Here is a 14,270-nt window from a genome sequence, read left to right as displayed (position 1 = left end):
CTATAATAAAACCCTAAGTGCACATGCGCACTTACAACGCCGTGTTCGATTTCAGGCACATGGGGCGGCTTGTGGCATGTGCAGTGATTTGAGCGGTGGTGGCAGTTTGAATCCTGCGCTGCCAGGATGCCTCTTCTCATCCCCGGACCAGCAAACACAGCAGCCGAGGGGCTTTTGCTAGGCTTGCTCACTTTGATAATGCGAGGTGGGCCAGCCTAGCAAAAGCCCCGAGGCTGCCCGGGCTAGCGGATGCTGGACAGGGGGAGCAGGTAAAGGAGAAGGCCTACTGCTGGACAGGGGGAGCAGGGAAGAGGTGCTGCTGGATGGGGGGGAGGGTTAAAATGAAGGGAGAAGGCCCACTGCTGGACAGGGGGAGCAGGGAAGAGGTGCTGCTGGACAGTGGGGGAGGTAAAACGAAGGGAGAAGGGCTGCTGCTGGATAGGGGGAGCAGAGAAGGGGTGCTGCTGGGCACGGGGTGGTAAAAGAAAGGGAGAAGGGCTACTGCTGGACAGGGGGAACAGGCAAGGGGTTGTGGTGGACAGCCGAGGAAAAAGAGAGAGACAGAAAGAAAGAAAGACAGACAGACAGAAAGTGGCCAAGGAGAGAGAGAAAGAAAGAAAGACACACACACACATCTATTCTAGCACCCGTTAATGTAACGGGCTTAAAAACTAGTACAGAGATATTATGATATTTGTTGTTTTATTTCCTGTTCCTTTCCAATGAATTCCTAACTTTCTGCTTCTGTTTTTGACCACTGCTGCCCTCTGAGCAGAAAATTTTATTGCATTGTTCATCATGAAGCCCATACCCTACCCCCAGATTCTATAAAAGTTGCCCAAATAGAGCATCCAAAATTGGGTGCAGACCCTAGATCGACACCCAAAATAATTAGCCAATGGTCTCCATTATTGGAGCTAGCCAGTGCTTAATTGGCGCTAATTATAATTTGGGTGCCAATCTCGCTATATACTATTCTGTAAATTGGATTGTGCGCAGCTTAAAGTGAGGTGTGCCCATGAGAGGAGCTTGGGCAGGTCAGGGGCATTCACAGTGTTACAGAATAGTTGGGATTTGTCCCCAATCTGCGTACTATGATTTACACCAGGTTTCAGCTAGCGTAAATCCTTGTGTCCAAAGCTGATCATCAGAGTGTGTGTTCAACACTATTATATAGAGTATTCATCCTGAAGTGCCCTTTATTGAATCACTGAGCACCAAATTTTATCAGTGCTAAATATTTTGATGCTATTTATGGAATCTGGCCACTAATTTAGAATCTATTGTCATCTAGTTCAGTGTTTCTCGACTCGGTCCTAGAGTGCCCCCTTGCCAGTCAGGTTTTTAAGATATCCACAATGAATATGCATGAAAGAAATTTGCATATAATGGAGGCAGTGTATGCAAATCAAGTTTATGCAAATTCAATGTGGATATCCTGAAAACCTGACTGGCAAGGGGGTACTCCAGGACCGAGTTGAGAAACACTGATCTAGCTATTGTTTGGCCTGCTCTTCCCTATGTGCCACACTTTGCACGTGTCCACATTCAATTTTGTTGACATTTCAATGTCCGGTCTCCCAATTTCACAAGGTCCTTTTGCGGTTTCTCACAATTCACATGCCATTTAGCACATTTGAATAATTTTGTATCATTTGCAAATCTGATCATCTCTCTCATTCTTTCCATTTCACAGAAATCATTTATACATATGTTAGAAAGGACTGTGCACACAACAAATTCCTTCTTGTTTGAGAAATTGACTATTTAATTCTACTTTTTGTTTTCTATCTTTTAACTGGTTCCCAATCCACAATAGGACATTGCCTTGTATACCATGACTTTGTAATGTTATGCTATGTTATGTTATACAGGCATTATATGCTATGTTATGTTAAGCAAGGTTTTCTATACTGCCTTTACCTATTCAGTTCAAGGTCACATTATATTATAGTCGGTTGGGTCAGTTACCCAGGAAGTTCCAATGGACAGTTTGACATGGACATTCAATAGAGTTACTGGTACGGATAGATCAATACAGTTATTAATACAGTTAGATCATAGTTACAATACATAGTTATAAGTAGCTCATCGTTATTAGAGAATGACACGGTGACAAAATTAGTTACCGTTACCGTCCCCGTGGATAACCGCGGGAAATAATCCCATGTAATTTTCTAGTGTCTATTTCAACCTTGGTCCTTCTACACCAGCATTCTTCAAAGCAAAGCTTGTGGGTCAGTGGTTGTGGCCATTCATACTCTGATTCTTCCCTCTCTCTTTAAAGATGGTTTCCCGCGGTTATCTGCGGAGACGGGAACGGTGATGAATTTTGTCATCATGTTATTCTCTAATCGTTATGTCCCAGGAGTTGCATTAGACAGTTTAGAAATGGGCTTTTACAATTACCATTTCTGTTACTTCCTGGGTTGGTGCCCAGACCTGGTACAGAAATGCTTTTAAAAAGTTTTCTGAACCTGAGATATTGGTCACAAGATCATAGTGTAAATGGTAGTTGGTTCTAGCATTATGCTAATTGATATTGGGTGGATAAAGTCATTTGCCTGGTAGACTTTATATTGTTACATGCTGGGAATTTTAAGTGAAAAAATTTTCTGCTAGAATATCTGTTGGAGGCACTCTGGAGTAGGGTGGTCAACTCTGTTAAGTAGTCGTAGGCATTCCCTGTCAGGATCTTAAAGGCAGTGATTCCTAATTTAAACTTGATCCTTGCAGTTATGAGCAGCCAATGTAGTTTCATATAGTAGGGCTTTAGATGTTCCAATGTCCATAAGTTTTACTGCTGCATTTTGAACTAGTTGTAGACGCAATAGCAATGTTTTAGAGCAAAGAACTAGTATTACATCTCATCTCTCCCTCAGACATCTACTACTGGGGCAGGGGGCATACCCCCTGGCAAAATCTCTCATAGCCTTTACTGTCACTGTTTCTTCTGAGGTGAGATATTCTGTTTCTCCCTGCCTTCTGGTCAATCAGCAACCTTTTTACAGGGCCTTGGCCTATTGAGGTGAAAATTATAGAGAGAAGAGAAAGAAGGGAGAGTAAACAAAGCCGAAGGGGAAGAAATAAGAGAAAATGGACCACAAAGAGGAAAGGAAAACAAACAGCAAAAGGTGAGAAGGATAGTAGTAGGATAGGCCATAACACAGATGAGAGACAGAAAGGGACAGAAAATAGCATGAAAATGGGGAATGTGAAGATTATGTACAGAATTAAGGGGGAAAAAAGAGGAGAGAACATGAAGGGTGAAGATTTGGAGATGTTGGAGGGAGGGAGAGAGAGAGAGAGAGATTGAAGAGTCAATCCAGAGTTTAACAGTCTGGATACATTCATACTTGTCTTATCAGGAAACAGGGCTGATGAAGTTTGTGGTAGGATGGTCAATAATAATACCTTCTCTCCATCATTTTTTTGAATTCAACTCTCATCAGAAATCCTCTGCAGATGGCTTGTGTGCGAGTGATGAGATGTGCCAACCTATCATCTCGCATCTCTTCCAGGGTACCCAGTAATCCCGCTTTAAAGAAAACCTGTGATCACAAGACAACACAATTCTTTATATCTATATCACCTCCTACAGCACTTTCTATCCCATCACTACAGCAGAGCCAGTAATTTACCTTGGTGTGTCCAAACTTGTACTGAGTATGATCGATATCAATGCTTCCTAGCAGCTTCTCACAAGCTTTCTTGCTGTCAATAAATTGTCCCTCTGGAATAGCACTGGCATTCAAAATCCGGTATCTGTCCAGGAAAACACAGAAACAACATCCCCAAATTTAGTGAAATCAGTGGCGTGTGGTGAGGGCCACTGAATCCCCATCTCGACAGCTCTGCTTTTTATTTTTTGTTTACTTTTTGCAGTTTGATTTGTTGAGTAGGCAGCCTGCTCAACCAGTCAAACTGCATCAAACAAAAATTAAACGAAAAAAAAAAAAAAAGAAAGAAAGCAGGGCTCTTGGGCTGGGGATTCTCCAAACCCTCTGAAGGCCCTGACAGTACTGATCTGAATTTGATTGACTGAACAGCATCTGCATGTTGTCTGCTTAACCAATCAAATTCAGAGCAGTGCTCTCAGGGCCTTTAGGGGGTGGGATGAATCCCCTGAAGACCCTGTCCGCACGCCACTGAGTGAAACTGAGGTTTTTGTATACTCGTATAATCTTTGCTAGAGACCAACCAGAGTTGTTAGCCCACTACTGTATTTACAGAGTTTTGCATACAAAAACAGGTAAAATGGCCTGTTCTTTCAAGTTAACTTTTCTAGAAGGACCCCTTAGCTATTTGTTAGATTTCTAAATCTCCATGCTAGACCAAAAACCATGCAACACAATACACAAAGTAAAATATAATACACATTAGATTAAATTAGAATGAAACAATAAAATATACTTAAAATATGGTCATATTTTACCCACATAAGTTTACCCCATAAACTATAAGAGCAGTACGTTTTCAAGAGTGCCAGCAATAGTGCACTGTGAAACTCAGAACACAGGAATTTTTCTCTTATTCCTTCCATGGTACGTTTATAGAGACAAGAAACAGATTCTGGTTATGTACCTTACCTTTGCTTAAAGTCTCCGTATAAGATTCTGTTGGGAAAGCCCTTCCTACAGATTCTAATGCCTTCTAAGACACCATTACATCTCAACTGGTGTAGCACAAGGTGGTGCTCCATGGTCCCTATAACATACAGCACGAAAAAAACATCAGAGAGGAGAAAAAAGCGGGACAGGACGGAAACTCAGCTATGAGAGTTATAAAGAGGAGTCTGCTGAATTACCTGGTGTTTTTGTTTCATTGGGAATTATACAACGCACAAAGTGTGGATGAGTTGTCCTCAAATTGGACATCAGTTTATTAAGGTTTTCCTATAGAACAGATATCCCACAGTTGGTCATTCATAAACAAACATTTCCAAAATGCTTTCAGCATGGTCTGCTGTAAAAATAGTATATATCCTATAATAACTTCACATCAGCATTTTAGTTCCAATTTCAAACAATATAGTTGTCATTTCTCCAGTATCTCTTTAGTAGACTATGATAACATCATTCAATACTCGTAAATTTTGAAGAGAGGATAAACCTCAGCGGCTACACCTGAACCAGTATATTTCATTTAGGTTTCAGGTTTAACAAAGCTAGCCTCCTCATCGATTTTCCTCCTTCCTCCAGATAAATATTTTTCTCTTAATTTCAATTCAGTTTTATACATAAATTCAACTGCTAATGAAGCATGAAACTTATCTTTAGTTGTACAGCTGAACTGGGCTCCGACATAGATCCACGTTTCGCTGAGACGCTGTTTCAAGGAGCAACCCTGTAGCCAAAGACCCACTGACAGCCTTGTTCTATACCTTGGGCAATGGAGAGATTAAGTGACTTGCCTAGAGTCACAAGGAGCAGGCTGGGATCAAACTCACAGCATCAGAGTACTGAGGCAGCAGTGCTAACCACTAGGCCACTCCATATTATTAGTAAACAGGCCCCATTACCACAGGTTAGTAAATTTTGCCCTTAGATTGTAAACTGTCTAGGGCAGAAAAATACCTGTTGTATTTGAATGCCCGCTTGCCTTCAACATGGATTTTGAAAGGCAAGCAATTCATCTTTTTGATTTTTTGACAGATATGTGCTTTTTAATTGCTAAATGTATTTAATTGGATATATATGATCATTTCACAATTGTTCATTGCCAATTTTTCATGAAGTCTTGAGATGGTGTTACTAGGGTTGCCAGATTTTACGATCGTAAAATCCGGACACCCTAGACCAGCACAAAGGCCCGCCCATCTCTGCCCCAGTCCCGCCCTAGCTCCGCCCTCCACTGCCTGCTTTGGTTGGGCAGGAGGCGTGTGCACGTGCGCGTGATGTCTCCTGCCCGACATGATTGAGAGGAGGCTTTTCAAAACTCGGACAAAGTGCCGGGTTTTGAAAGGCTGTCTGGACCCTCAGACATGTCCTCAAAAAGAGGATACGTCCAAGGGAGAGTGTGGCGCAATGGTTAAAGCTACAGAGTGTGGCGCAGTGGTTAAAGCTACAGCCTCAGCACCCTGAGGTTGTGGGTTCAAACCTACGCTGCTCCTTGTGACCCTGGGCAAGTCACTTAATCCCCCCATTGCCCCAGGTACGTTAGATAGATTGTGAGCCCACTGGGACAGAGAATGAAAATCTGCTTGAGTACCTGAATAAATGCATGTAAACCGTTCTGAGCTTCCCTGGGAGAATGGTATAGAAAACTAAAATTAAAAAAAAAAAAAATCCGGATGGCTGTTAACCCTAGGTGTTACTATAGTATCACTAGAAGAATAGGGGCCTCGAATAACTCATTTAAATGTGAAATACATGTATGTTATAGAATACTGTCCATTACAATGTAAGTATTATCACTGGGGACTGATGCTATATCTGGGAGAAAATAATGCATGATGATGTCTCCACCTGCCTAAAAATCATGTCTGAAAAACTTACCCTGAAGAGGGCAGAGACAGTCTGGAAAGAAGACCCCTTTTTCTTGCCTCCCTTTTTGCCACCGGTTTCTGCTGGAACACAGGATAACATACAGTACGTCTAAGTTGCTGAATTAAAGATCGAGGAGCAGATTCAAGAAAGAGCACCATAATTTAGGTGTAGTGAAGATTTGTGCTAAGCTCGAAGGCCCCGATTCTATAAATGATGCCTAAAACATAGGCGCCGAGCCATGCAGTGCAATGGCGACTGTCAATCTTGAGATAGGAGCTGTTTATAGAATTGAGTTAGGAGCTGTTTATAGAATTTAGCAGTGCCCAAATTGGTCTTAGGTGCAGGTAGGCCTCATAACCTTAGGCTTCCCCTATTTATGCCAGGGTTTTCCTGACCTAAATACCGGCACCTAAGTCCAATTTATGAGCCTAAATGCAAAACACGCCCAAGATCTGCCCTTAACCACGGCCACTTTCTGGTAGGTGCTTCGGTCTAGGCGCCTACCTGGAAATTGTAGGCACCTACCAAATTAGGCACCTACAATCTAATTCAGTGTCTTGCAAACTTTTTCTGCCAATGGCATACTAAACTCAGGGCCGTGTCTACAGGGCTTCTGAGCACGCACGGACGTCGACCAGTGATGTCACACACATGTGCATGATGTCATCATGTCAATGTCCGCACTTGCTCAGAGGCCCTGTAGATGCAACCCTGAGCTCAGGGGGCCTTCCAAAAACCCAACAAACTGCTGGGTTTTAGAAATCTCTCCAACACCAGAGGGACTAGAGAGGAAGAGAGGCATTGGCGCCATTGCTGGCAGTGACCAACTCATCTCTTTTGTGGCACACCTGGAATTTCGCCACAGTACACAGTTTGCGATACACTGATCTAATTAATTGATTTTTTAAATCACTATTTGTTATTCTCCATTAACAGTACTGATTAAACCTAACTGAATAATTGAGACAGGTGCCTAGAATGGCTATGCGCACCAAACTAGACGCATAACTTGAGGCATCTTTTATAGCATCAGGGCCGAATAGTATAACAGCAGTTCATACAGAACCGCCATTATAGAATACTGTTGTAAGTTCGCAATATCATAACTAACTTTAGGCACACAAACTTCACCTGCACTGTGTCAAAGGATAATGTAAGTGCTTGCACCTAACTGTTGGCAGATGGATAACTCTTAGGATTCTATAACCTTATCCACATCCTCATCACCTCGTGCTTAGACTACTGCAACTCTCAGGTCTTATGCTCAGCCATTTTTCTCCCCTTCAATCCATTCAAAATTCAGCTGCACGACTCATATTCCGCGAAAGCTGCTGTACTCACGTTACCCCTTTCCTAAAGTCACTTCACTGGCTCCCCACCTGCTTCCGAATGCAATTCAAACTCCTCTTACTGACCTACAAATGCATTCACTTGGCAGCTCCTTATTATCTCTCTTCACTTACCTCCCCCTATGTTCCCCCCCCCCCACCATGAGCTCCGCTCAGTCAGTAGGTCCCTCCTATCTGTGCGCTTCTCCTCCACTGCCAACTCCAAGCTCCATCCCTTCTGTCTTGCTGTGCCATATGCCTGGAACAAACTGCCCAAATCCCTATGGCGGGCTCCGTCTCTAGCAGTGTTCAAGTCCAAATTCAAAGCCCACCTTGTCGAGATTGCTTTCAGCTCCTAACTCCTCTCACCTTGGATTCTGCATCCCCAACCCATATGTCTAATCTAATCTAATCAGGATTTCTTAATCGCTCTTTTGTGGAACAAGTTCAAGGCAATTTACAGGTTAAGAGGCCCATGTAAAATCATGGGGGGAAAATGCAATATAAAGAAGCGGTAACAATGTTTCGATGTCTGTTTCTCCAAGTTAGACTGTAAGCTCTTCCAAGCAGGGACTGTCTATTAAATTTCAAAATGTATAGTACTGCGTACGCCTTTCAGCACTGTAGAAGTGATAAATAGAAGTAGTAGTATAATCTGCATGCATAACTCACAGGCACCCTTCTGACCCACCCATGCCCCACCCATAGCCACACCTTCTAGAAGTTGTGCGTGATAGAAACTGTGCACACAACTTCTAGAACAGCAGCTATGAGCAGTTGTGCATGCAACTGCTAATTGGTGTCAATTACCACCAATGCAAGTCAATAATTTAGCTTTTAACGACAATTATTCAATTAGGTTGTGTGCGCAACTGACCTTATGCTATAAATTGTGCACACATCTTTGCATGCAAAGTGTAAATTTGGGTGCCCCGCTTTACAGAATAAGGGGACAAGAGCAAATCTATTCGTTGTATGCACTCGATCGTTAGGGACCTAAAGTAAGTCTCTTACCATCAGCACCAGCATAGGTGGCATAAAGGCTTGCCAGCAGCTTCATTGAAGATTTCTGATACAAGCCCACAACAGTCTCATTCAAGGGATCCTTGTTCTTCTCCAGCCAGCCAGTAATGTTGTAGTCCACTGTGCCAGCATAGTGCACCAGTGAGAAGTGAGCCTCAGGTTTTCCCTTGACAGGCTTGGGCTTCTGGAAGTTGTTGGATTTGCCCAGATGCTGGTCATACAGCTTGTTCTTGAAGGTCATGTCTGTGGCTTTGGGGAACATACACTCCTCCTCCAGGATGGAGAAGATGCCTAGGGGCTGAATGCACAATATATTAATATCAGGAAGTGGAAACAAAGAGGCAAATATTGAGCAGGACGGCTGCCACTTCAAGATATCCAAAATTCCTCTAAATATCTTTTCAACCACACAATGAGTGTAATTGTCTAAAACATTTTTTTTCATGGGTAGAGCACTCTAAGGGCTCCTTTTACTAAGGTGCACTAGCGTTTTTAGCGCGTGCTAACCACGCGCTAAATGAAAAATACTAATGCAAGCTCTATGGAGGCGTTAGCGTTGTAGCGCGTGCTTAGCGCATGCTAAAACCGCTAGCGCACCTTAGTAAAAGGAGCCCTAAATGTGCAAGGGAGTATATATAAAACCAAAAAGCAAAAAACTCTCCGTTTAAAGATACACCAAAACAGCTGTGCCAATTAAGTCTTTAAAGCGAAAGAAAAACCCTCAGATAACTGAAGAGGTGATCCCACACTCTACTGCTATGAAAAGACTAATGCATGAAAAAAAACTAAGAATTGTAATGAAAAAATAAGAGGAAACAAGGTTTCTCAGTAATCACTGCAAACATCAGAACAAAAAGCCAGGACCAGTTACTGGTTTTATGCTTGCATGTTTTTTATGGGAGCATTCTTGTATTCTAGGATAATTTATCTATGAACATCTAGCTGACTCAGTGAACTCTGAAGCAGTGGCCGTTGCCACGAAACGATCGTCGGTCCTGACAGGTCCTGACTTTCCGTAGGATCTCTAAGGGAGCAGGTCAAACTTAATGGTCCATATGTTTTTTTTATCTGCTGTCATTTTCTGTGGATCCGATATTCAGTTTGTAAGTTGCTGACATGAAAATTAACCAGACCTCGGCCAGTATTGAGACCGATGCCCAGTTAACTCGCTGCATAAAATTAAGACAGCAGTTTGATAGCTATTTTGCTGTCCTAACTTTATGTGGTTACCTAGCCAGTTAACCAGCTAAGTTGCTGCTCTGCCCCCAGGCCGCCTCTAACCTAGCCGGCTAGGGAATGGCTAGTTAAATGCTGCAGAATATTGGCGACTGGCCAGCTCAGCAGAGTCTAATCAGGCAAGAGCCTCTCCTGTCTGGTTAACTCCTTTTGAATAGTAACACTTCTATTTCTATGTTTCTGAGCTGCTTGTAGGTGCTTGTGGGACGTTACCTTCTCGATTAACTCAATGCAGGCAGCCAAGTCCATTCCGAAGTCAATGAAAGTCCATTCAATGCCTTCCTTCTTGTACTCCTCCTGTTCCAGGACGAACATGTGGTGGTTGAAGAACTGTTGCAGCTTCTCGTTGGTAAAGTTGATGCACAGCTGCTCAAAGCTGTTGTACTGAATTGAGAATGTCAAGTTAGTATTTTTAGTGGCATTGACTACAAAGAATAAATCTATAGAGTTGTAAGTGATTCTATTCACTTATTATACTGATTTATTGGTATTTATTAACTGCTTCTATGAACAGATTCACCCAACACAACTTACAGTTGTGTTAATAGCATAACAACAGCAAATTGACCAAATTTAAGCGTAAAAACTATAAACTTGGAGATGGCAATTAAATCCCAGCAGAAGGAACAACATATTACAATATCATGACAGGCACCATTTCCAGAATCGGGCCCCTACTTTCCTTTACAGAGTAACCAGATAAATACATGTCTAAGTGTTTGGGCATATGCACTTATGTCCGCCACAGATTCTGAAGATATGCGCATAACTTGTAGAGCGGCATTTTCAAAGGACATCCAACTCAGAATAGGGACGTCCAAGTTAGAATTCCCCCTCCCCCCTCCGATATTCAGAGATACTTAGCCAGCCAGAAACAGCTCCCGGCTGCAGTGACGTAGCGAGGTTGAGTGACGTCCGGAGCCGTGGCACCTCTACCCCACCCATCACTGTCACGCACATGCACCCCTTCCCTTTTTAACATCGACACAAGCAGCCACCGACTTGGACGTCACATCCTAGGCGTGGGTACCAGAAGGGACATCAGGGAGCGTGCCGAAGCCAACGTGAGCAGAAAGTTGGTGGCTGCTTGCACCAAAGCTTAAAAGCTACAGGGGAAAGTATGGGGCATTCGCAGCAGGGGGAGGAGTTTGAAGGGGGGCAGAGAGGAAGAGGGGTGTTGGTGCCCTGAGCAAGATGGCGCCCGGGGTGGACCGCTCCCCCCGTTTCTCCCCCCTTATTACGCCACTGCCTGGCTGGTTAAATACCAGTTAACCAGCTATCAGCCAATATTCAGCAGGCAATAGCAGGCTGTCACCCGTTGAACATCCAGAAATATACACATCAAAACAGGACAGTAGAACAGTCACATAGATATGATAAATGTCAGTCAAATACAAACGTTAGATTCATAATAGGCAGCATGGAAGAACATTCGTATATGATACTTACAGTACAAATGAAACACCTTAACAGGCAACCAAGGAGACAAGTGCAGTTGAGACATATATAGAGGGGCATTTTTGATAGGACATCTAAGTCTGAGTTTGGACGTTTGAGGGAAAAACGTCCAAAACTCCAATAGAGAAAATGACCGTTTTCAAATCTGAAAAACGTCTGACTTTTTGTTCTAAAAATTACCTTTTTTTAAAAAGATGTTTTTGAGCTTAGTGTGTCTATCTTTTAGGACCATTCTCGAAAATAAAGCATCCATAAAGAAAAATAGGATGTAGGAGCAGCCAGCATTTTAGCAGAGTGGCTACAGAGACATTTCAGCAGGGCAGAGGAGCACTCTATGAGGTACTGCAGTGAACGTTACATTAAAAAGTCCCAGGTGCACATCTCACTATGACCCACTTAGATTGTATGGGGAACCCTCCAAAACCCACCCAAAGCTCATTGTACCCACTTGTATACCACAACAGTAGTCTTTATGCCTACAGGTGTCATCTTTATGTAGCTACAGTAGGTTTTGGGTGGGTTTTGGAGGGCTCACCATACAACATAAGCGAGTTATGGTGAGATGTGTACTTGGGACTTTTTAATGTGACGTTCACTGCAGTACCCCCTAGAGTGCCCCTCTGTTCTGCTGAAATGTCATCTGAAGCTGTCATACAGGCTGGAATGTACTGTTTCTTTCACATCTTTGGTTGGTGGGAAGGGGGAGAGTAAAGGGGAGTCATACCTTCATCTCTCCAGTGGTCATCTGATCAGTTTGGACACCTTTATGGCCCTTATTTATTTTATAAACAGGTCTAGCCCCAAACGTCTAAAAGATACCCTGTTATATTGTATGTTCGATTCACTGCAAAACGTCCAAGTCCTAAGCCTGCCCAAAACATGCCTTCAATATGCCCCCCTTGGAATTTAGACGAACAGGAAATGAACAGCCTAGGATGACATCTAAAATATGGGTTTTGAAAATAGTGATTTGGACGTTTTCGCATAAAAAACGTCCAAATGCCACTGTATGTCATTTTTGGGACATTTTTCTCTTTTGAAAATGAGCCCCATAGATAGATAGGATGGGTTGAATAAAGTCATTGGGATAAACTGAAAGCAAACTACATATATTATTGAATGAGGTACATGGAATCGATCTTTGTCACAAGCTATATGTGGCAATCTAGTTCAGACCTGGAGTAAATGGATAGTCAGTCGCCATATGTTTTAAAGGCCTGTGGTGAAAAACCAAGCTCATAAAGTGGGGATAGTCTTGAGTTAAGAATAATTCTTCAGGGAGTGACTTGCCAGAATGTGGAAACTACTCTTGGAAAGTTATAAGGAAGAAGTGATCCTGATTTTTCAATTTCTGCTTCAAAGAAATTCCCAAAATGCTTTGAAACACAAGAACTGAAAACCTAGAAATAGCACACCTGCAGCAAGATGTTCTCCCGTATGTAATCTCAAATACAATAATAATAATAATAATAATAATAAAGAAAAGAATTACATCTTCATTTCTGTCCTTTCACTTGTTTGAGTGTGATGACAAAACCCAAAGGAGTTTGGCATATGTATAAGTTTGACATCAGAATTAGAGAATGACACGGTGACAAAATTCATCACCGTCCCCGTCCCCGCGGATAACCGCGGGAAACCATCTTCATGTCATTCTTTAAGGAGAGAGGGAAGAATCAGAGTATAATTGGGCACAACCACTGACCCGCAAGCTTTGCTTTGAAGAATGCTGGTGTAGAAGGACCGAGGTTGAACTAGACACTAGAAAATGACGTGGGATTATTTCCCGCGGTTATCCGCGGGGACGGGAACGGTGATGAATTTTGTCACCGTGTCATTCTCTAATCTGAATCTTAAAAGGTGGGTTAACCAGCAACAAAACTGAGAATTAACATATTTAAATACAAACCTCGAAGATCTCAAAGCCAGCAATGTCCAGCACCCCAATGAAATGCTGCCTTGGCAACTTTGTGTCCAGCTGCTGATTTATACGGGTCACCATCCACAAGAATAGTTTCTCATAGACAGATTTTGAAAGAGCGTTTACATTGTGATGTACCTGGATGAGAGATGAAACAGCTTTAAACACAACATCTGCAAGGTGATGCCGCTCACAGACTGTGCATGTCCTGTCCCAAATACACCCTTACCTGCTCCACTGTCTGTCCTTTAGTGACATATTCATTCCCCACCTTTACTCTTGGGTAACACAAGCCTTTGAGCAAATCTGCTGAGTTCAGGCCCATCAAGTACGCTGTTTTGTCAGCCACTGTAAGTGAGGAGAGAAATGCACGAGTCAAAAAGGGATCTGTTAAAGGCACAAAAGGAAATTCCATAAATTGGCATCTAATCTAATCTAATCTAATCCTTAGGTTTATATACCGCATCATCTCCACGTTCGTAGAGCTCGACGCGGTTTACAGTAGGAGAAATAGGAAGGAACTACAACAGAGGGTTAGAGGTAGAAGTGTGAAGAAAATTTAGAGGACTTGGGATGCCAAGATATAAGAGTTTCCTTGATTCCTAGGTTGGAGGGAGACTTACATTTTTTGAGAAAAGCCAGGTTTTCAGATGTTTGCGGAAAACTTGGAGAGAGCTCAAGTTCCGAAGAGGGGAGGTAAGGTTGTTCCAGAGCTCAGTGATTTTGAAGTGGAGGGAGGTCCCTAGCTTTCCTGTGTGGGAAATGCCTTTTAGCGAGGGGAAGGATAGTTTTAATTTGTGGGAGGATCTGGTGGTA

The 14,270-nt window shown here is 42.8% G+C and overlaps 1 protein-coding gene across 2 annotated transcripts in view; it reads right to left on the bottom strand.

Moving 5' to 3' along the window:
- LOC117368283 (myosin-3) overlaps positions 1-14,270 on the bottom strand; it is a 67,318-nt gene that overhangs the window by 32,316 nt on the left and 20,732 nt on the right. Inside the window, exons 12-20 of one of the 2 annotated variants that reach the window (XM_033961787.1) lie at positions 13,684-13,802; positions 13,443-13,592; positions 10,289-10,459; positions 8,831-9,137; positions 6,498-6,568; positions 4,808-4,895; positions 4,590-4,707; positions 3,642-3,765; positions 3,415-3,551 (exon numbers count right to left, since the gene is read on the bottom strand). In XM_033961787.1, coding sequence (XP_033817678.1) covers positions 3,415-3,551; positions 3,642-3,765; positions 4,590-4,707; positions 4,808-4,895; positions 6,498-6,568; positions 8,831-9,137; positions 10,289-10,459; positions 13,443-13,592; positions 13,684-13,802 — 1,285 coding nt within the window. The remainder of the gene's footprint in view (positions 1-3,414; positions 3,552-3,641; positions 3,766-4,589; positions 4,708-4,807; positions 4,896-6,497; positions 6,569-8,830; positions 9,138-10,288; positions 10,460-13,442; positions 13,593-13,683; positions 13,803-14,270) is intronic. The other variant, XM_033961788.1, reaches the window with a different exon arrangement.

Source organism: Geotrypetes seraphini, chromosome 10 (assembly GCF_902459505.1).
Source record: "Geotrypetes seraphini chromosome 10, aGeoSer1.1, whole genome shotgun sequence".
NCBI classification, from domain to species: domain Eukaryota; kingdom Metazoa; phylum Chordata; class Amphibia; order Gymnophiona; family Dermophiidae; genus Geotrypetes; species Geotrypetes seraphini.
Note: the sequence above shows the minus strand (reverse complement) of the source record. Positions and strands in the feature narration are given on the sequence as shown.